Source organism: Salvelinus namaycush, chromosome 9 (assembly GCF_016432855.1).
Source record: "Salvelinus namaycush isolate Seneca chromosome 9, SaNama_1.0, whole genome shotgun sequence".
In the NCBI taxonomy this organism is placed as follows: Eukaryota; Metazoa; Chordata; class Actinopteri; order Salmoniformes; family Salmonidae; genus Salvelinus; species Salvelinus namaycush.
Genome location: NC_052315.1, coordinates 22,505,202 through 22,528,811, shown reverse-complemented (window position 1 = coordinate 22,528,811; position 23,610 = coordinate 22,505,202). Strand labels below are relative to the sequence as shown.

General features: G+C 41.4%; 2 protein-coding genes across 3 annotated transcripts in view; both read right to left on the bottom strand.

Moving 5' to 3' along the window:
* Nucleotides 1-8,265: 8,265 nt before the first annotated feature.
* Nucleotides 8,266-15,816, bottom strand: LOC120053421 (anoctamin-10-like). 2 transcript variants are annotated; one of them, XM_039000546.1, is made up of 13 exons: nt 15,518-15,816; nt 14,754-15,007; nt 13,877-14,050; nt 13,492-13,632; nt 12,948-13,067; nt 12,205-12,855; nt 11,890-11,945; nt 10,899-10,973; nt 10,465-10,629; nt 10,083-10,274; nt 9,719-9,856; nt 8,468-8,584; nt 8,266-8,380 (listed from the first exon to the last, which is right to left on the bottom strand). In XM_039000546.1, exons 2-13 carry the CDS (start codon nt 14,998-15,000, stop codon nt 8,372-8,374), a joined length of 2,085 nt encoding a protein of 694 aa, XP_038856474.1. In that variant the 5' UTR covers nt 15,001-15,007; nt 15,518-15,816; the 3' UTR covers nt 8,266-8,371. The 2 variants fall into 2 exon arrangements, with proteins under 2 accessions (XP_038856474.1, XP_038856475.1); XM_039000547.1 differs by having other exon boundaries at nt 15,705-15,816.
* Nucleotides 15,817-20,732: 4,916 nt separating this feature from the next.
* The window catches only part of LOC120053834 (fatty acid 2-hydroxylase-like), a 35,704-nt gene continuing 32,826 nt past the window's right edge, over nt 20,733-23,610 (bottom strand). The window contains exon 7 of the mRNA XM_039001097.1: nt 20,733-21,530. Coding sequence (XP_038857025.1) covers nt 21,463-21,530 — 68 coding nt within the window. The 3' untranslated portion in view covers nt 20,733-21,462. The remainder of the gene's footprint in view (nt 21,531-23,610) is intronic.

The window sequence follows — 23,610 nt, the reverse complement described above, 5'->3', positions numbered from 1 at the left end:
AGTTACCAGTTGGAGGGCCATTCAAGTGGATTTTTCCCAGATTTGTTAAATTCCCAATTGGTTACGAATGCACCATAACACCACTAACCATCCTCTGTAGAGCCGCTATAATACCACTAACCATCCTCTGTAGAGCCGCTATAACACCACTAACCATCTTCTGTAGAGCCGCTATAACACCACTAACCATCCTCTGTAGAGCCGCTATAACACCACTAACCATCCTCTGTAGAGCCGCTATAACACCACTAACCATCCTCTGTGGAGCCGCTATAATACCACTAACCATCCTCTGTTGAGCCGCTATAATACCACTAACCATCCTCTGTAGAGCCGCTATAATACCACTAACCATCCTCTGTTGAGCCGCTATAATACCACTAACCATCCTCTGTAGAGCCGCTATAATACCACTCATTGGAAGCACAAGACCTATACCTACACTTTGACATATTGTGGAGCGTTGTATGATGTATCGTTTTTGTTTGAATTGATAAAACATTTTATAATAATAAAAACAGCCTAGTGCCCAATGTTTTTATTATTTAATTAAGCTGAAGAGAGGCACTTACTAATAGTCTGTTTGTTTGTTTTTTATGGGGAAAACATATTTTTTATGAAGTTGAACATGTGCTCTTTATGACAGAATGTAATAATTAGGTGAAATCAAATGTTTTTTTTGTACTCACCATCACAATTTAAATTATATCACTGCCAAAGTTTTGGCTTCGTGGCCCAACATTATTTCTCTGTTGATCAATACAAAATAGCAAATTAAGATGTCATAGCCATGCGTTTCTGGAATATATTCAGGCATTACATGCATTTTTTTTTTTTTCTTTTTTTTTTTTTTTCTTTTTTTTTTCTTTTTTTTTGGGGTGGATCAGCTTAATATTGCGGAAAGAATGTTGCTTCCAATGTAATTGTCTGCATCATTTCCAATCCCCCATATTTTTTTGGGTAAATATATATATCCATACACGCATGCATACATATATACATATATACATACACATACCTATATAGACATACATACTTTTTTAAAGAATATACCTTTATTATTATTCCCCGCAACCCTACCACCGCTCCCCCAATTGGAGTAAACTAATAAACACTTCTGCTTTTACCTTCAATTTATACATCTTATACCTATTTTACAGACACAGACTACTTTATAATAGTTCTCTCTTGTTTGTTCTTAGTCCTTCCTCTATTTCTGTTGTCCATCCAATTTTATTTCCACTTGTAACTGTGCTATTTCACAAAAGCTCCGCACCTATACACATTTCACAGATCCCGTATGCCCTACATTGTTTATCTTGTTATTAGTCCCACCCTTCAGTTCTACTCAACCCTTCCCATCTATCTTCCAACATCATCCATTTCGGATTTTTATTTGCCATATATTTTTCAACTGTGCTGTGATGCTTCACAAAAGATTTGAACCTTCCTATTCTCATAGCTTCTACAGATTGTAAATTAAAAATAAACATTTTTGCTAAAATAATTATTATATTATTGATTGATTGACTATGGCTTTTCAAATCCCCCAGTATTGCTATCTGTAGCGTTAGTTCTAGGCAAATGTTGCAATTCTTCAGCCATTCCTGGACCTGTGACCAAAAACGAGCTACATATGGACAATACCAAAATAAATGGTCTAATGACTCTGCCTCCTCACAGCAGAATCTACAGAGCTGGGAAGATTGTATACCCCATATATATAACATTCTATTAGTTGCAAGAATTTTGTACAATAATTTAAATTGAAAAATTCGAAGTTTTGAATCCGGCGTTGTTTTGCGTATCAATTCATAAACCATGTGCCATGGAATGGGTACATCGAACATCTCTTCCCAACTATTTTGCAATTTATATGGCACAGCTGTCAGTTTTTTGGTCCTTAAATGAAATTGGTATATGTTTTTATTTATCACACTTTTCTTTAACCATTTATGTTCTTTAATACAGGGCCGACATACAAGTTCCTTACTTTTTTCCCCTTCTACTTGCCTCTTCCATTTTTGTGGTAATGCTGCAATTAATTGGTTGTAATTTTGGGTAGAGCAGACATTTCCATATGTCTGTGTGAGCTGCATGTGTGACATAACTCCACCAGTCCTATTTATGATATCATTCACAAAAATTATACCTTTTTTAAACATTTCTTCGATAAATACAGTTTTTTTATCAATTACTATATTTGAATTTAACCACAATATTTGTTGTACTATTTGTTCCGTCCTTTCAGGTGGATTAAACTGAAATTGCAACCAACTTTCTAAGGCTTGTTTAAAAAATAAGGATATTTTGGAGATTATTTCCTTTTCAAACAACCGAAAGTGAGCAGGTGTAATCTGAATAAAGGGAAAAAGGCCCTTCTTGAACATAGGATGAGACATTCGTACCAATTTACTAGAGAACCAGTTTGGATTTAAGTATAACTTTTGTATGACTGATGCCTTTAGTGAGAGGTCTAATGCTTTAATATTTAATAATTTCTGCCCTCCGAATTCATATTCGTTATATAAATAGGCCCTTTTAATTTTATCTGGCTTGCCGTTCCAAATAAAATGGAATATTTTTTGTTCATATAATTTAAAAAGCAGGTCACTAGGTGTAGGCAAAACCATAAGCAAATAGGTAAACTGTGATATGACTAAAGAGTTAATCAGGGTGATTTTTCCACAAATAGACAAGTATTTTCCTTTCCATGGTAGCAAGATCTTATCTATTTTTGCTAACTTTCTATAAAAATGTATTGGAGTGAGATCATTTCTTTCTTTTGGGATTTTTATACCGAGTATATCCACATCTCCGTCAGACCATTTAATTGGTAAACTACATGGCAATATAAAATGTGTATTTTTTAGTGATCCAATACGTAATATGGTACATTTATCATAATTTGGTTTTAATCCAGAGAGGATAGCAAAGGTATCTAGATCCTCTATGAGGCCGTGGAGAGACTCTAGTTGTGGTTTTAAAAGAAAACATGAACATGCATTTTAGTAAAGATGCAAATGTATCTACATATATTTGAAATAGATTATACGTTACGTTAAATATATTGAAATGTATTTTTTTCGTATGGGTGAGGATACCTGTAAAATGTTGTTGGATTTGCTGTGTGATTTGTGTATACATTTTGTCTGTCTAGTGTTTTCTGAGAGAACGTACTGCTACTACTGTAAGAGATACAGCTTGATCAAATTAGAAATCCTACTCTAGTCTAGATGGGAACTAGCTATTATGCAAGGAACAAATGTTATTGGAGAGTGTTACAGTACGAGTGTCTTCAGAAAGCTATGTTCTTTCCCATCAGTGGAATGCCCAGAGGAACCATGGAACAGTGGTACACGGAAATCCCATGCTACTGAATAAGAGCAGAATGAATGGCGTAGTCTCAGCCCCCTCGTTGTGGAAGAGAAGAGTGTAGGGAGAGCACTAACCTCAGCTGGCACAAATATGATATGAACACTCCAACTCCACCTCCCCTGTCTTCTTTCCTCTTCTGTCATTGAACGGGGGTGGGCCTCGGATTCCACCAACCGGCTGTCTGGTCCTCCTCCACACCTGACCTGGAGACAGCTGACTGAGGTGTGTCCATCTGTCTGTCGGCCCATTGACCCTGATTTAAAATATGACTATGTCTCGATGAGATTAATTTATTTTTGTATTTATTTATTAAAGTGGATTAAACCAGTCATGGTGTTGTGATGTGGTGATTTAAGGGGTACAGTTGAAGTCGGAAGTTTACATACACTTAGGTTGGAGTCATTAAAACTCGTTTTTCAACCACTCCACAAATTTCTTATTAACAAACTATAGTTTTGGCAAGATGGTAAGGACATCTACTTTGTGCATGACACAAGTCATTTTTCCAACAATTGTTTACAGACAGATTATTTCACTTATAATTCACTGTATCACAATTCCAGTGGGTCAGAAGTTTACATACACTAAGTTGACTGTGCCTTTAAACAGCTTGGAAAATTCCAGAAAATAATATCATGGCTTTAGAAGCTTCTGTTAGGCTAATTGACATAATTTGAGTCAGTTGGAGGTGTACCTGTGGATGTATTTCAAGGCCTACCTTCAAACTCAGTGCCTCTTTGCTTGACATCATGGGAAAATCAAAAGAAATCAGACAAGACCTCAGAAAAAAAACTGTAGACCTCCACAAGTCTGGTTCATCCTTGGGAGCAATTTCCAAACGCCTGAAGGTACCACGTTCATCTGTACAAACAATAGTATGCAAGTATAAACACCATGGGACCATGCAGCCATCATACCGCTCAGGAAGGAGATGCGTTCTGTCTCCTAGAGATGAACGTACTTTGGTGCGAAAAGTGCAAATCAATCCCAGAACAACAGCAACGGACCTTGTGAAGGTGCTGGAGGAAACAGGTACAAAAGTATCTACAGTGGGGCAAAAAAGTATTGTCAGCCACCAATTGTGCAAGTTCTCCCACTTAAAAAGATGAGAGAGGCCTGTAATTTTCATCATAGGTACACTTCAACTATGACAGACAAAATGAGAAAAAAAATCCAGAAAAACACATTGTAGGATTTTTAATGAATTTATTTGCAAATTATGGTGGAAAATAAGTATTTGGTCAATAACAAAAGTTTATCCCAATACTTTGTTATATACCCTTTGTTGGCAATGACAGAGGTCAAACGTTTTCTGTAAGTCTTCACAAGGTTTTCACACATTGTTGTGAAAAAAATACTTTTTTGCCCCACTGTATATCCACAGACAAAATGAGTCCTATATCGACATAACCTGAAAGGTCGCTCAGCAAGGAAGAAGCCACTGTTCCAAAACCGCCATAAAAAAAAAACACTACGGTTTGCAACTGCACATGGGGATAAAGATTGTACTTTTTGGAGAAATGTCCTCTGGTCTGATGAAACAAAAATAGAGCTGTTTGGCCATAATGACCATCGTTATGTTTGGAGGAAAAAGGGGGAGGCTTGCAAGCCGAAGAACACCCTCCCAACCGTGAAGCACGGGGGTGGCAGCATCATGTTGTGGGGGTGCTTTGCTGCAGGAGGGACTGGTGCACTTCACAAAATAGATGGCACCAGCTCTGTCAGGAGGAATGGGCCAAAATTCACCCAACATATTGTGGGAAGCTTGTAGAAGGCTACCCAAAACGTTTGACCCAAGTTAAACTATTTAGACAATGCTACCAAATACTAATTGAGTGTATGTAAACTTCTGACCCACTGGGAATGTGATGAAAGAAATAAAAGCTGAAATAAATCATTCTACTATTATTCTGTCATTTCACATTCTTAAAATAAAGTGGTGATCCTAACTGACCTAAGACAAGGAATTTTTACAAGGATTAAATGTTAGGAATTGTGAAAAACCGAGTTTAAATGTATTTGGCTAAGGTGTATGTAAACTTCCGACTTCAACTGTATGTGCTGTAGAGATTATCAACCAATAATTATTCCTCTGAAGCGGTCATGGTTTTATTTTTTAGCCAGTCAAATGATAAAAATACATCAAAAGGCATTTCTGTACCTTTTTGGATGATTAGGTATGTTTAGTTTATTTAGTCAAACACAACCATCAACCCAGCTGTTTACATTCATCCAACACTGCATCTGTTCTGAAATCTTCCTTTTTAAAAGATACAGATAATGCACATGTAATACATAACATAGTCCAACATCAAGCTCATCATCAATACATATGTTTAAATATAGTCATCTTCAAATAAAAGTACACAGATATGTGATATCAAGTGCTTTCAGTGGTGTTGCAATGTGCCTGAAGCGTATAACATAACACTCATAATGTGAAAGTACACGCTTAGAAAAAAGAGTTCAAAAAGGGTTCTTCGGGAAGTCCCCATAGGAGAACCCTTTTTGGTTCCAGGTAGAACCCAAAAGGCTTCTACCTGGAACCAAAAATAGTTATTCAAAGGGTTCTCCTATGGGGGCAGCCGAAGATCCCTTTTAGGCTAGATAGCACCTTTCTTCCTAAAAGTGTACGTGGAACACACTGTCGGGAAAAATGTACAAAATTATATGCATATTTGCACTTGTGTGATTATACAGCAAATTAAATACTTGCATAGTATGTTCCACACACACAATAAAGTCCAAAGCTACCCAACATTTCAAGAAGTCTCAAACACACTTATGCTGAAGCTGCATTAACACAATGTACAAAAGCTCTTAGCTCTTGCGCTTTGGTTTTCCTTCATCATCAGTGCCTCGTCTCTCACTCTAGTACAGGGGTGTCAAATATATGGCCCACGGGCTGGATCCGGCCTGCGGAAGGTTCCTATCCGGCCCGTGGGTGTTTTATAGATAGATAGAGAGATAAGAGAGATAAGAGAGATAAGAGAGATGAGAGAGATGAGAGAGATAGAGAGAGAGAGAGAGAGAGAGAGAGAGAGAGAGAGAGAGAGAGAGAGATAGAGAGATAGAGAGATAGAGAGATAGAGAGATAGATAGATAGATAGATAGATAGATAGATAGATAGATAGATAGATAGATAGATAGATAGATAGATAGATAGATAGATAGATAGATAGATAGATAGATAGATAGATATTCGGCGCATGTGACACTTTTGGGGGGGGGGGATTTGACATATACAGTGCTTTCGGAAAGTATTCAGACGCCTTGACTTTTTCCACATTTTGTTATGTTACAGCCTTATTCTAAAATTGATTAAATTACATGTTTTCCTCATCAATCTACAGACAATACCCCATAATGACAAAGCAAAAACTTTATACTATATATATATATATATATATATATACACAGTACCGGTCAAAAGTTTGGACACACCTACTCATTCAAGGGTTTTTCTTTATTATTACTATTTTCTACATTGTAGAATAATAGTGAAAACATCAAAACTATGAAATAACACATATGGAATCATGTAGTAACCAAAAGGTGTTAAACAAATCAAAATATATAAGAGTGTGCAAAGCTGTCATCAAGGCAAATGGTGGCCACTTTGAAGAATCTCAAATATAAAATATGTTTTGATTTGTTTAACACGTATTTGGTTACTACACAATTCCATATGTGTTATTTCATAGTTTTGATGTCTTCACTATTATTCTACAATGTAGAAAATAGTAAAAATATAGAAAAACCCTTGAATGAGTAGGTGTGTCCAAACTTTTGACTGGTACTGTATATATATTATTCTTAAAATTATTATTATACATTTTTAAGGGGGAATCAAACTCATTATACTTTAAAATGACTAAAACAACATTGAAACTGTGTAGAAATGCTAATGGGCCTACATTCTTACAGTTTCTTGAGTGTGTCCAGCTTCCTAAAAATCACCGAAATGAAAGCTAGACAGACAAGGAGTATCAACATTTTCAAAAACAGTAGAGAAGTATTTTTTGCACTTTTTGACAGGGAGGAAATATAGCACATTTTCAGTGCAGCTCTCCGGACCTCGTTGAAGACCGAATGGCCACCGGGGCAAAATTAGTTTGACACCCCTGCTATCTTCCATGACATGAGAGACTTCTCTAGTTATGACTAGAGCAGTCCTCCAGGGGGAGATACTGAGACTGACAGAGCTTCTCAGGGCAGACTCTGGCTGGCTCCAGGATTTAGGTTCAGAGGTCAGACAGACATCTCTTTGGATCCTCCTCTCCCTCATCGCCATGGCAGCTGATTCTAATGAGCCCCCAGGTCCATACCAACATTTGAAGGGCAACAGGAGACAGATTATGGACTTCCCCTCAGGGGTTCCCAGTGGTGTAAAGTACTTAAGTAAACATACTTTTAAGTACTACTTAAGTAGTTTTTGGGGGTATCTGTACTTCACAATTTATATTTTTGACTACTTTTACTTTTACTCCACTACATTCCTAAAGAAAATAATGTACTTTTTACTCTTTACCTTTTCCCTGACACAAAAAAGTACTCGTTACAATTAGAATGCTCAAGCAGAATTATGGTACCTATCAATATAACACTTTGTCATCCCTACTGCCTATGATCTGGCGGACTCACAAAACACAACTACTGTGTTTGTAAATTATGTCTGAGTGTTGGAGTGTGCCCCTTTCTGTCCGTAATTAAAAATAATACGAAAATAAGGCCGACTAGTTTGCTTAATATAAGGAATTTGATGTACAGCATTTACTTTTACTTTGTACTTTTACTCAAGTATGACAATGTAGTACTTTTTCTACCACTGTACTTAAGCACATTTAAAACCAGATACTTTTAGACTTTTACTCAAGTAGTATTTTACTGGGTAACTTTCACTTTTACTTGAGCCATTTTCTGTTAAGGTATCTTTACTTTTACTCAAGTATGACAATTGAGTACTTTTCCACCACTGGGGGTTCCACAACCTCTATAGCTTCTGTAAAGTCAAAGGGAGATGTTTGATTGTCAGACACTTGATTGTTACAGTAAGGTCAGGGCTTTTCTATAATGATTATTCTCTCACCTGCTGCCCAAGAGCTTGCATGGAGTGAAACTCAATCTGTTCCCTCTTGATTCTGACCCAGTCTGGTTCGTCTGGGATCATAAAAGCAAGAATCATCTTGACCAGGATCAGGACATGCTGACAAACAAACACACACATATACACTAAGTATTAATATACAATACATGAAGAACACCTGCTCTTTCCATGACTGACAACCCTAGTCACAGACTGTTCTCTCTGCTACTGCACGGAAAGCGGTGCCTTGGTGCCAAGTTTAGGTCCAAGAGGCTCCTAAATTGCTTCTACCCCCAAGGCATAAGACTACTGAACAGCTAATCAAATGGCTACCCAGACTATTTGCATTGACCCCCCCCCCCCCCCTGTTATTATCTTTGCATAGTCACTTTAATAACTCTACCTACATGTACATATTACCTCAATTACCTTGACACCGGTGCCCCCGCACATTGACTCTGTACAGGAACTCCCTGTATACAGCCCCGCTATTGTTATTTACTGCTGCTCTTTAAATCATTTGTTATTCTTATCTCTTTTTTTTTTTAGATATTTTCTTAAAACTGCATTGTTGGTTAAGGACTCGTAAGTAAGCATTTCACTGTAAGGTGAAATGCTGTTGTATTCGGCGCATGTAACAAATAACATTTGATTTGATTTGACCAGGTGAATCGAGGTGAATGCTATGGTCCCTAATTGACGTCACTTGTTAAAGCCACTTAGATGTAGATGAAGGGGAGGAGACCGAATAAAAATATAAATAAATAAAAATATTTTAAGCCTTCAGACAATTGAGACATTGATTGTGTATGTGTGCCATTCAGAGGGTGAATGGGAAAGACAAAAAATGTAAGTACCTTTGAACAGGGTATGTTAGTAGGTGGCAGGCGCATCGGTTTGTGTCAAAAACTACAACACTGCTGGGTTTTTCACACTCAACATTTTCCCGTCTGTATCAAGAATGGTCCACCACCCAAAGGACATCCAGCCAACTTGACACAACTGTGGGAAACATTGGAGTCAACATGGGCCAGCATCCCTGTGGAACGCTTTCAGCACGTTGTGGAGTCCATGCCCAGATGAATTGAGGCTATTCTTGAGAGCAACTCATTATTAGGAAGGTGTTCCTAATGTTTGGTATACTCAGTGTACATACAACATATGTCAGTTGGGCAGATAATGACATAGTAATATGCTATGAATAAGACAACTGTTATGAGCAAGATACTGAACTGTAGTATAATCATACTGTACCTCGATCAGGATGGCGAAGAGTATGATGTTTCTGCCGCTAATCCCTCCCTCCAGACAGAACTCCCGGACCCGAGGAGACAGTAGCAACAGCCAGCAGTTAGACATGACTGAAACAAACCCCAGAACCTCAAACGCTGTCTGAAATATACAAAGGCATACATAAATATAGTTACAGGCACATACAAGGACAGGAGCAAAGACAGACACATGTGTTCAGCGACATGGATTGGCACCGATTTGAAAATTACATTAACCACATCTATTTATTCACCAGATTTAGCTACATAGCTCATTTCCATCTGCAGTAAAATGCGCTCTCTGTTTGTTCACATTTTCACATTCCCTCTCTTAAAAACCACCTGACCTGCCACACTCCTATGTTGGACACAGGGGCTGAGAAGGGTTTACGGAACAGTTTACAGATCTTGTATGCATCTGCTCTGATCTCTGTGACGTTGTTGAGGAGCAGGAGGACGGCGGTTAGCGGGTACACACAGGAGAACAGACTCAAATACCCAAACTGCACCAGCAACTCAATGTACTCAGCAAATAGGCCCTGAAACATAGCGACAGATGCAATAAGTTACACACCAAAACATAACATTCAGTAACATACAGTACAAATGCAATACACCCAACCTTAATTCAACCCCCTACGGCACAGATACAAAGAAAGTCAAACAAGAGCACAATGAAGAGAAACAGAGGAAAACGTTCAAACACCAACACATTTTACATGGACTTACTGGAAAAGGAGGCAGGCTTCTCTGGGCTCTGAGTTTGTCCACATCTGGGTCATCCTCCTGCTGCTTCTTCTGAGGAGCACTGAAGAAGCGGTCCACTATGAACGGCACCACAACCTCTGTACACTGGTTCACCAGTTGGGTCACGATTAGCAGAGACGCAAGCCTCTGTGTACACAGACAGATGGTAAACACACACATATAGTTAGTTACCTGCTGTATACAAACGCACTCATGCACGCACCCACACCCGCACACACACGCTGTGATCAATTACTTTAGGTGCAGTACATACTGCACACAGAGAGAACATGATGTGTTCTGTTGCACAGCTCAAGAAAACATTTATTTACATTTGCGATTTTTACTGTGACATTGTATATAATTTCCTCTGGCCAGTCATAAACAAACAGTGCTGCCCAGCTGAAATCTCTTACCTTCCTTAGAAGTGGAAGGTCTTGTTTGTAGAAGGCAATGTGAAATAGCACAGCAAAGTAGTTGAAGAAAGTGAACTGAAAAAAAGACATTTGCAGTTTCAAAGCTAATTTCCAGCAATGCTACACATTTTGCCATGGGTCTGAGAACATTTTACAGTTTTAACGCTGGTTTCCTGCAATTCTACTTATTTTGCCATAGGGCTGAGAAAACATTTAACAGTTTTAAAGCTAGTTTCCTGCAATTCTATACATTTGTCATGTGGTTGAGTGAAAAATGGAAGTTTCAAAGCTAATTTCCTGCAATTCTACACACTTTGACATGGGGCTGAGAGAAAATTTGACAGTTTTAAAGCTAGTTTTCTGCAATTGTACACATTTTTGCCATGGCTTATGCCATGTTCTTATGCTATCTGGGTGACTCAAACATTATAACAAAATCACTGGGGGCCTCATACCATGACAACGTTTTTATTTTGGCGATTGTTAGTTCCCAGAGGTGATCTAATTTTTAAATATATTGCTCCATTATATTTTCTACAGACTTTATATCTAGTTCTAGTCATTTAAGTTCACACCGAAAACATTTTACTGAAAATTATTTGGGATGGTAAAATAGCACACCGCCGCTGCTAAATGTATATATGGGAAACACTGAATACATATCCTGTTTTACTGTATCTGATTTGCCTCTCACTGAGGAATAGCTCCCACATCTGCTTATACATACACAGATGATACTATCTGCACCATACACCTACCTGTATCCGAATACATTTAGCTCTGCACCAGGGACTATTGCAACAGATTTAGATATTCAGTAGGAACAGAGAGAGAGGGAGGACCAGAGGGATAGGTGGAGGAGGAGAAGGAGGAGAAGGAGGAGGAGGAAGAAGGAGGAAGAGGAGGAGGAGGAGGTGGAGGAGGAGAAGGAGGAAGAGGAGGAGGAGGAGAGGAATAAACTGACAGATGGGGAAGGACGAGTGAGACTGACCAGGAGGACTTTGGTGGTATGATGGTTCTGGAAGGAGGACTCCTCTCTGTGGTTTTCTACAAGAAGAAAATAAACATTTTCAGGTGTTACAGACAAACAATCTGTGATACCTTGTATCCAATTGCGTACTGTATGATTCTATTAGCCTATGCCCTTCGGTGAACTTAGCTCTGTTTTCCCAAACATTTTACCCCCTACCACAATTATTCATCAACATCAAACTTATTGTCTCTCTCCCTCTTCTCAATCTGCTTCTTTTTCACCTCCTCCCTATCTAACCCATCTCCCTCTCCATCGCCCAGTGCCCTTTCTCACCCCACTCGGTGAGTTGCATGGCCACAGTGCGGTACACATTCCCCAGCATGTTGGTGTAGACAATGTGAGCCACAGAGGGCAGGTAGAGCAGAGCTCCAGAGAACAGGGAGCCGCTGTCCTGATGGAAGCCCTGTGCCAGTGCCTCTCCGTGGTAGAACCCTGTCATACCCAGCACCACCATCCCCAGGAAGAACCCCACCAGGGGCACAGACACCAGGCCTACACGCAGCTGCCTCTGCCACTCCGGGAACAGGGGCTCCAGCCGCCCGGTCACAGGGTTGATCCCCAGGGTGCCGTGGAAACCAGGGCGGGGCTCAGCGAAGCGCTCGGCCAGGTGCAGCAAGCCCCAGCGGTGGGAGAGGGAGGAGCTGCGTCGCTTCCAGAACTCCATGACCAGCGTGGACCACAACATGCTGAACACGGCCTGTACCATGTGACCGCTGACCGAGGGGCTGTCGTCCACCTCTACCACCCCCTCCATCACCCCCTCCCCAGCCTGCTCCTTCACAACCCCAGCTCCTGATCCACCTCTAGGCAGCAGAAAGGTCAGCACCAGGCCTAGGATAGCAGGGGGCACCAGGGCCCAGGTGTAGAAGTCCAGGAAGCTGAAGTAAAACCCCACGGTGCCTCCGAAGTAGGCTTGGATAGAGTCTGCATAAAGGACAGAGAGACCATTAGTAGGATAAAGAAATACAAGTTTGTGTACGTGTGTCTATGTTTATATTTGTGTTGTTGTTGTTTACCAAGAGGCTGTCCCCATATCTGCTTCCCAGAGTACCAGTTTCTGCACAGGTCTGTCAGTCTCTGCTTGTCATGCAGAGGGAAGATGTCCTTTATCACTCCCGCCTTCTCTAGCTTCTGACCTACAATATAGAGACAAGAGGGATAGGCTAGGACAGGACAGAGAGCTGTACAATACAACTACCATTTCTACACATACAGACAGGGAAGAGGAGGTAACATAGGCAGAAGCTCAGCAGTAATGCATTACACTGTTAACGCTATCCAGCATATGTAAGGGACAGTGTGTTGTAGTTCTCAGAGACAGATCTCAGAGCAGTAAGAGAGGACAGGAGAGAGCACAGAAATGATCAACCAGAGGTGGTGCTCTGCTCTGCTGCAGAGCAGCTTAGCTAAGCAAATTAATGACAAAGAGAACAGAAAATGCTTAGGTAAACAGAATATCTAATACACAATCACACACATGCGCACACGCACACACACACACACACACACACACACACACACACACACACACACACACACACACACAGAGTAGAGACTCACATATGTTCTCCCTGGCCTTCAGGACCCCCTGAGACTCAGGGACTCCAGGGATTTTCTGCCCCTTCTGGGCCCTTAGAAAGTCCAGCTCATACTTGACTATGTACTGACGCTCCGCTAGCGTCAGGAACTCCTGCATGTCATCTGGTAACACAGAGGACAGGCATCAATCAAGACTGTCATATATATTACATTTCATATTTTATTTGATCTTTATTACTACAGTTTATTACCACAGTGAATGTGTTGATTGTGTTCCTACAGAAGATGTATTGGGTGCTGAAGTTCTACACAACAAGTTTGATTTCAACTTGCCTAGTCGTGTTAGTAACTGTTATTACCGTAACTATCCCTCTACTCTTTCCCTGCTGATTACCAACATTCTTACCAACATTGCTGAAGTTGTCTCTGTCATTGTAGGAGAAAGCAACCATGTCTCCATTGTGGTATTTCTTACACAGACCCAGGTCCTCTGTGGCTCTGAGGAGGGTGCAGCGAGGAGCAGACACCACGATCACATCCCCACACTCATCCTCTCCAGGGTGGGCCAGCAATGCTGCGCCTAGTCCAGGGAGGAAGAGAGAGGTTCAACCATATTATCCTTGCCTCTACTGCAGTGTTCTTTGAGGATGTAGTCCTACAATCTTCAGCTTCAGCCCGGTAATGACTGACACCTGATTCAGCTAATAAACTTAGATACCTGCACACTGATGAATGCTCCCGCAGTTGTATTGTGCAACGTTTCGACTCAAAGGTCTTCATCACATGCTGGTCATTTATGAACATTTTGAACATCTTGGCCATGTTCTGTTATAATCTCCACCCGGCACAGCCAGAAGAGGACTGGCCACCCCTCATAGCCTGGTTCCTCTCTAGGTTTCTTCCTAGGTTTTGGCCTTTCTAGGGAGTTTTTCCCAGCCACCGTGCTTCTACACCTGCATTGCTTGCTGTTTGGGGTTTTAGGCTGGGTTTCTGTACAGCACTTCGAGATATTAACTGATGTACGAAGGGCTATATAAAATAAACTTGATTTGATTTGATTTTGATTTGATTTCATCAGGCTTAACCCACGTTAATAAAGCAGTCACTGGATGTACGTACACTACTTTGTAACAAGAGACTCAACTAATAAACGAATCATGAAGCCCAGGTGAATCAGCTGAATCAGATTGGGTTAATACTCAATAGTATTGAGCTGGAACAAAACACAACAAAGATTGAAGACGTCTGATCTGCTGCTGACCCTATCTGACCTGACCTCTCACCTCCGTCTCTCTCGGACACCTCGATCAGGGAGATGAGCCACCTCTTGGTGACGGGCTGGATGTTGTCTGACAGCTGGATGAGGACCAGGGGCTCCACCTGCTCAGACACACAGCAGGGACAGCTGACCTGCGTCCAGGAGCCCTGGTTCAGGACCTTCGTCTGGGTTTGGACGGAGCCTTCATCTTCATTACCCAGCAATGCCGTTGTCTCCCTGTGGCCTTCACCTTTATCACCTAGTGATGTCATCGTCTCCCTGTAGAGAGGCAGTGTGTGTTTCCTGGTTCATCATCTGTGATATATTTATACACCCTGTAATCCACACATTTACATGGAGAGTTCAAATGGCCATAGAAGGTTGTGGCTGTAGGTTAGAGAGCAGGTCAATTTGCATGTGATGCTGAGAGGACAGGGTAGCAGTAAAACATAGAGAGGACAGAGAGGAATGACCAGATGGCAGAGATCTGAAGTTGTGAACACTGAGTCAACATAGGAGGGCAGCAGTAGCCAGAAACAAGGGGCCAAGCCGGCTGCAGTATATAGTCTTCTTTGTGCTTGGCTCTAAGTGCTTCACCTCACTGTCTCTTTAATTATGTTGTGCGTCAAGAAGGAACCGCAGAGAGCAACGGCAGTGTGGTAGCAGCATCTGAGCAGATAAGCAACTTCCTATGTAACATCAAGGCTGAGAGGAAGAAAGTGAAAGCTAGATAGAGGAGGAAGGAGGGAGGTAAAGAATAATGAGAGTGTATGAAGGAGTGTACGGTACCTGACAGGGCGCTGAGGTATAGGTCAATAGGCGTATGTGGATAGCTGGCCCACACCCCCTCCAGTGTGATGTTTGAACACACAATCGCACAGACAACACACACACGACCATACACACACAGTTGTCCTGAAATAAAGGTGGGGCCTGGTCAGGGGTCCTGAACACAGACCTAAACACACACACTTACACACTACGGATCTGTCCTTGCAGATGGTTGATTCGGAGTTGAGTTGCAGGACAGGAATGCAGTGAAACTTCTCCTTCCCTTCAGGGTGTGGAACTCTGCTCACTGCGTTTATTTTTCCTCCCTGACAGGCACCTCCCATCTCTGCCTGCCTTTGTCTGTCTGCAGCCCTGGGTCCTACTGTCCCACAGAGCTCTGACTCACAGACCATAGCCGCCACAGTACTGAACTACTCACACACAGCAGGCTGCATATGCAGTGGGGTCTGAAATTATTGACACACTTGATAAAGATTAGCAAAAATGACTGTATAAAATAAATCATTCAAATACAATACTATATTGTATGCCCTCCAAAATTGGGAAATTCTATTATTTTATACTAATACAATTGCTCAGAGAAAGAGATTTTGTTTAGCAAGTAATACATTTTTCTCTGATACAGAGCAGAATTCATGGTTCCTTCAATGATGGCAAGTCGCCCAGATCCTGAGGCAGCAAAGCATCCCCAAACCCTCACACTACCACCAACATGCTTGACCGTTGGTATGAGGTTCTTACTGTGGTATGCAGTGTTTGGTTTTCACCAAACATAACGTGAGCAGTGTTGTCCAAAAAGTCAACTCAAGTTTGCCAAAAAGCACCTGGAAGCACCTGGATGATCATCAAGACTCCTGGAAAAATGTTCTATGGACAGATTAGTCAAAAGTGGAACTTTCTGGATGACATGGGTCACGTTATGTCTGGTGAAAACCAAACAATGCATTTCACAGTAAGAATCTTATACCAACGGTCAAGCATGGTGGTCACAGGTGGTGGTAGTGTGATGGTTTAGGTGATGCATTGCTGCCACAGGACCTGGACGACTTGCCATCATTGAAGGAACCATGAATTCTGCTCTGTATCGGATCAATCTGAAGGAAAATGTCAGGCCATCCGTCAATGAGCTGAAGCTGAAGTGCAGCTGGATCATGCAACAAGAAAATTATCCAAAACACACAAGCAAGTTTACATCAGAGTGGCTGAAAATCAACAAATGTAATGTTTTGGAATGGCCTAGTCAAAGTCCAGACTTAAACCCCATTGAGATGTTGTGGCAGGACTGAAAATCATTTGTGCTAGAAAACCCACAAATATCGTTGAGTTAAAGCAGTTCTGCATGGAAGAGTGTGCCACAATTCTTCCACAGTGATGTGAGAGACGTTTGGTTGCAGTAATTGCAGCTGAAGGTGGCACAACCTTTTGAGTTATTGGGTTTTGCATAACTTTATAAAATAAATGAAAATGATCAAAAGTTGTATTTGTTAACTCAGGTCCCTTGATCTAATATTAGCTTTTGGTTGAAGATCTAAAAACCAGTGTCGAAAATATGCAAAAATAGAGAAAATCAGAAATGGGGCAAATATTTTTCACGGCACTGTATGCTGTAGGAAATCAAACCTTCATTAGTAGCCATTAGTAAGGCAAAGAATAACAGAATGATCTACAGTTCAGTACATCAACATGACCCTTAAAAAGGTTTAGAGTAAAAAGCTGCATTTCGCTACACTCACAATAACATCTGCTAACCATGTGTATGTGACCAATAAAAATTGATTTGAAAACAAAACATGACAAGTGATCAGAAATATAAAGGCATTTATTTACTGATACTTCCCCATTTGCATAGACATTTAAAATTCCAAAACAAAAGCAAAACATGTGCTAAACCGATTTTACAATATTATTGCATAATTGAGCAGAGAATTTCATTTGTCAGAATCAAAGCTTACAAGTTGTTAATAAATATAGAAAAATATATCTACAGGCCTATTCTACTTTAACCCAACAGGTGGCACCCTTCTGCTCAGCAAGACGCTTGGTCCAGTCAAAGACTAGGGTGGGTGTTGATACAGAGGGGGGAGGAGGCATGCCAAACTCAACTGCCATTATCATTTTCATCAACACCATCAGCATCCTTATTATCAACATATCACAACAATATTTGGTTCTTCATCAAGTCGTGAAAAGTTCATCATACAAAAGTCATCATAAGCATGGGTACAAATATTGTCTTGAACGTGCATATTCTCTACTGTGATATGAGTTCTTGATGCTAATCAGGGTATCTTACTGATCCTTCACTGACCGTTCTCTGTCCGAACACAACGTGAACACGACCCAACCCTGAGCCCTGACCCCAACCTGAGTTCCAAACAGAACACTCCCACCCCCACTTAAATGACTGCAAGGAAGAGGATTTTATACAGTAAAGCAAATGCTGGATTACACATATTTATGTGATGAAGAATTACTCTCTTGGCATATAAATCACCCCCATCAAGCCCCAATGGAGGTGATAGGAGACTGTGGGCCCAGGACGTGTCCTTAGCTGTAGTGAGATATATCTATATGTATATATATATATATACACACACACACACATATATATATATATATATACACACACACACACTCACTTACGTTATGACCTAACGGTTCAAATCACTGTTTGAGACGCATGTACTTTGTGAGGCCCCAGTCCCCTGTCACAGTCTCCTCTCTCCATGGTCCCCTGAGGAACTGTAGGAGTTTTTGGGCTTATCTGTAGTGGCTTCACCCAAAGGACAAATTAAAAGGGGGAATAAGGGAATGAACAAAAACATATGGAATGCAGAAGACGGTAAAAAGGCTAGAAACTTTAGGATATAAAACTAGTCGGAACAGTCGAGGATCGGCCTGGAACTGAACCCGAAAGCCTCCTGTAGTTTAGTCTGATGCAAGATCGTCATCCTACATGCAGAGAGGGGCACGGGAACCTATAGTGAAGTCCTTATCAGCTCCATTCTGTAGCCATATGCTCCTCCCTACAGCAGGAGACCTGGTAGACCGGCCTCATGCCCTCAGTGTTCTGTTTCTGTATACATGACAACACATTTCCATCCATGCTAACATCAATCCACACATCAATCTTCCTCTCACTCCATCTCTCTCCACCTAGTAAAACATCAACTCCTTCTGACGCTTCATTTGACATGTCAACAACAAACCAGAGTGTATAGGAGAGAGATGGAAAGGGAAAGATGCAGTCTCTCTTTGTTTATACGAATATTTCTATACATTTAGTCATACCATTACAAATAGAAAAACATTGTTGAAATATAAATTAGTCTGAACATAGTGAAAGACTAAATCAGCTCCCTCCATACCTTCCCACAGATTTGAAAAGGAAATGCCCCAGTTTAAGAAAGACAATACAGACTAAGCATCAGTGAATTCGGTGAGCACACAATGTCAACAGCAATTTTCTGTGTCAAAACAGCATAGCTGTGATATAATGTTGAGAATGGGGTTAAGTCCCCATAACAATGTTACTAAGTGTTACTAAAAGTATTACTACCGCTTGACCTCCAGTTGCATAAACACTCCAGGGATTGTTTATGGATAGAGAAGGTACTTTCCTGAATTTTCTTAAAGGTATAAACCTGGACAGCTTAGATGTACAGTTGAAGTCGGAAGTTTACATACACCTTAGCCAAATACATTTAAAAACTCAGTTTTTCACAATTCCTGACATTTTATCCTAGGAAAGATTCCCAGTCTTAGGTCATTCAGGATCACCACTTTATTTTAAGGATGTAAAATGTCAGAATAATAGTAGAGAGAATTATTTATTTCAGCTTTTATTTCTTTCATCACATTCCCAGTGGGTAAGACGTTTACATACACTCAATTAGTATTTGGTAGCATTGTCTTTAAATAGTTTAACTTGGGTCAAACATTTCAGGTAGCCTTCCACAAGCTTCCCACAATATGTTGGGTGAATTTTGGCCCATTCCTCCTGACAGAGCTGGTGTAACGGAGTCAGGTTTGTAGGCCTCCTTGCTCGCACACACTTTTTCAGTTCTGCCCACACATTTTCTATAGGATTGAGGTCAGGGCTTTGTGATGGCCACTCCAATATCTTGACTTTGTTGTCCTTAAGCCATTTTGCCACAACTTTGGAAGTATGCTTGGGGTCATTGTCCATTTGGAAGAACCATTTGCGACCAAGCTTTAACTTCCTGACTGATGTCTTGAGATTTTGCTTCAATGTATCCACATAATTTTCCTTCCTCATATTGTCATCTATTTTGTGAAGTGCACCAGTCCCTCCTGCAGCAAAGCACCCCCACAACATGATGCTGCCACCCCCATGCTTCACGGTTGGGATGGTGTTCTTCAGCTTGCAAGCATCCCTCCAAACATAACGATGGTCATTATGGCCAAACAGCTCTATTTTTGTTTCATCAGACCAGAGGACATTTCTCCAAGAAGTACAATCTTTGTCCCCATGTGCAGTTGCAAACCATAGTCTCGATTTTCTTTATGGCGGTTTTGGAACAGTGGCTTCTTCCTTGCTGAGCGGCCTTTCAGGTTATGTCGATATAGGACTTGTTTTACTGTGGATATAGATACTTTTGTACCTGTTTCCTCCAGCATCTTCACAAGGTCCTTTGCTGTTGTTCTGGGATTGATTTGAACTTTTCGCACCAAAGTACGTTCATCTCTAGGAGACAGAACGCGTCTCCTTCCTGAGCAGTATGACGGCTGCGTGGTCCCATGGTGTTTATACTTGCGTACTATGGTTTGTACAGATGAGCGTGGTACCTTCAGGCTCCCAAGGATGAACCAGACTTGTGGAGGTCTACAATTTTTTTTCTGAGGTCTTGGCTGATTTCTTTTGATTTTCCCATGATGTCAAGCAAAGAGGCACTGAGTTTGAAGGTAGGCCTTGAAATACATCCACAGGTACACCTCCAATTGACTCAAATGATGTCAATTAGCCTATCAGAAGCATCTAAAGCCATGACATCAATTTCTAGAATTTCCAAGCTGTTTAAAGGCACAGTCAATTTAGTGTATGTAAACTTCTGACCCACTGGAATTGTGATACAGTGAATTATAAGTGAAATAATCTGTCTATAAACAATTGTTGGAAAAATGACTTGTGTCATGCACAAAGTAGAGTCTTAACCGACTTGCCAAAACTATAGTTTGTTAACAAGAAATTTGTGGAGTGGTTGAAAAACAAGTTAATGACTCCAACCTAAGTGTACGTAAACTTACGACTTCAACTGTATATAAGGACAACTATAATCTCTAACTTTCACCGTCCTAAACATCACTCTTTATCCTCTCTTCCACATTCACACTCCCTCTCTCACTTTCTAGTCTCTCTCTACTGCAGGGTTAGTAAACTCGTACCCTACGAGGTCCGGAGGCTGCTGGTTTTCTGTTCTACCTGATAATGAATTTACCCCACCTGGTGTCCCAGGTCTAAATCAGTCCCTTATTAGAGGGGAACAATGGAAAAACCCCAGTGGAACTGACTTCAAGGTCCAGAGTTGAGTTTGATGGCTATACGGTCTCTGATGGGATGTTGACTGTTATATCCTGTGACTGCATGTATTATCCTCCTTACTGCATTCTAGTCATACGATCTTCATTTGATAAGGTTGTCGATTATAAACAAAACATACAGAATCACCCCAAACCTCCATCTCTCCAGTTCTGAAAAGATATCTTTCTTCTTTGACTGGCAGGTGGAACATATTGGAGAAGTGTTTTTGTGTTTTGTTCGAAGCAGCCAGAGACAGAGACAAAGACAGACAGACAGACAGACAGACTATAGGGACAGGCTGGGGCCAAAGGGTATGGCATCATTGAAGGGGTTGATTGCCAGGTCTAAGAGGGATGGGTGAAGGTTGCCCCCCAGTGGAGAGTAGAGTAAGTTGGGTCTTCTAAAAGGTCTGTTCAGGAATCAATGTCTTGAACGGATAGTCCCACAATGTGGTGCTGATTCCAAAACCTGCAGAGGGAAACCAATTTATGCCATCAGTGAGAGGACAGAGTCAGAAATACTTTTGCACACATACAGGAATCCAGGTATAATATTTATGAGAACCATACACAAAGCTGAACTACAGGCAATTACAGAGACATATGAACAGTCTGAGGTAATATAATCAGTGGTTGACTTGGGCAGGAGCTCAGCAGAGATGAGTACCAGCACCTCAAAATGTTCTACTGCTTGAGATCCTGCTCCTGTTCTAGAATATTAGCTCAAAAGTACCAGCACCTATTTCAGTCCAAGACAAGCACTGAATATAATACTTGATCTTGTTCATCCCCCATCCTCTTTATCAGAAGTCACTGTAAAAACAGAAGTATGGTGATACAAAGAGCTATTCAAATCAAATTGTATTGGTCACATACACATGTTTAGCAGATGATATTGGTCACATACACGTGTTTAGCAGATGATATTGGTCACATACACGTGTTTAGCAGATGTTATTGGTCACATACACATGTTTAGCAGATGATATTGTGGGTGTAGAGAAATGCTTGTGTTACTAGCTCCAACAGTGCACTAGTATCTAACAAGCAATGCCGGAGTGGCATTCACTACAATACAGTAGAATAACATACAGTATATACATATGAGATGAGTAAAGCAGTATGTAAACATTGTTAAAGTGGCCAGTGATTCCATGTCTATGTATACAGGGCAGCAGCCTCTAAGGTGCAAGGTTGAGTAACTGGGTGGGAACCAGTAAGTGATGGCTATTTAACTGTCTGATGGCCTTGAGATAAAAGCTATTTTTCAGTCTCCCAGTCCCAGCTTTGATCCACCTGTACTGTCGCCTTCTGGATAGCGCCGCCTTCTGGATAGCGGGGTGAACAGGCAGTAGCTCAGGTGGTTTATGTCCTTGATGATATTTTTGGCCTTCCTGTGACATTGGGTGCTGTAGGTGTCCTGGAGGGCAGGCAGTGTGCCACCGGTGATGCGTTAGGCAGACCGCACCACCCTCTGGAGAGCCCTGCGGTTGCGGGCAGTGCAGTTTCCGTACCAGGCGGTGATACAGCCCGACAGGATGCTCGCAATTGTGCATCTGTAAAAGTTTGTGGGGGTTTTTGGGGACAAGCCAAATTTCATCAGCCTCTTGAGGTTGAAGAGGCTCTGTTGCACCTTCTTCACCACACTGTGTAGGTGGACCTTTTCAGTTTGTCAGTGATGTGTACGCCAAGGAACTTGCAGCTTTCCACCTTCTCCACTGCATCTCCGTCGATGTGGATAGGGGCATGCTCCCTCTGCTGTCTCCTGAAGTCCACGATCCATTCTTTATTTTGTTGATGTTGAGGGAGAGGTTATTTTCCTGGACCCCTCCGCCAGCGCCCTCACCTCCTCCCTGTAGGCCGTCTCGTCATTGTTGGTAATCAGGCCTACTACTGTTGTGTCGTCTGCAAACTTGATGATTGAGTTGGAGGCGCGCCTCAGTCATGGGTGAACAGGGAGTACAGGAGGTGGCTGAGCACACACCCTTGTGGGGCCCCTGTGTTGAGGATCAGCAAATTGGAGATGTTGTTTCCTACCTTCACCACCTGGAGGCGGCCCGTCAGGAAGTCAAGGACCCAGTTGCACAGGGCGGGATTCAGACCCAGGGCCCCAAGCTTAATGATGAGCTTGGAGGGTACAACCGTGTTGAAGGCTGAGCTATAGTCAATGAACAGCATTCTTACATAGGTATTCCTCTTGTCTAGATGGGATAGGGCAGTGTGCAGTGCGATGGAGATTGCATCGTCTGTGGATCTATTGGGGCGGTAAGCAAATTGAAGTGTGTCTAGGGTGTCAGGTAAGGTAGAGGGCATATGATCCTTAACTAGCCTCTCAAAGCACTTCATGATGACAGAAGAGAGTGCTATGGGGAAATAGTAATTTAGTTCAGTTACCTTTGCTTTTTTGGGTACAGGAACAATGGTGGACATTTTGAAGCAAGTGGGGACAGCAGACTGGGATAGGGAGAGATTGAATATGTCCGTAAACACTCCATTCAGCTGGTCAGTGCATGCTCTGAGGATGCGGCTAGGGATGCCGTCTGGGCCGG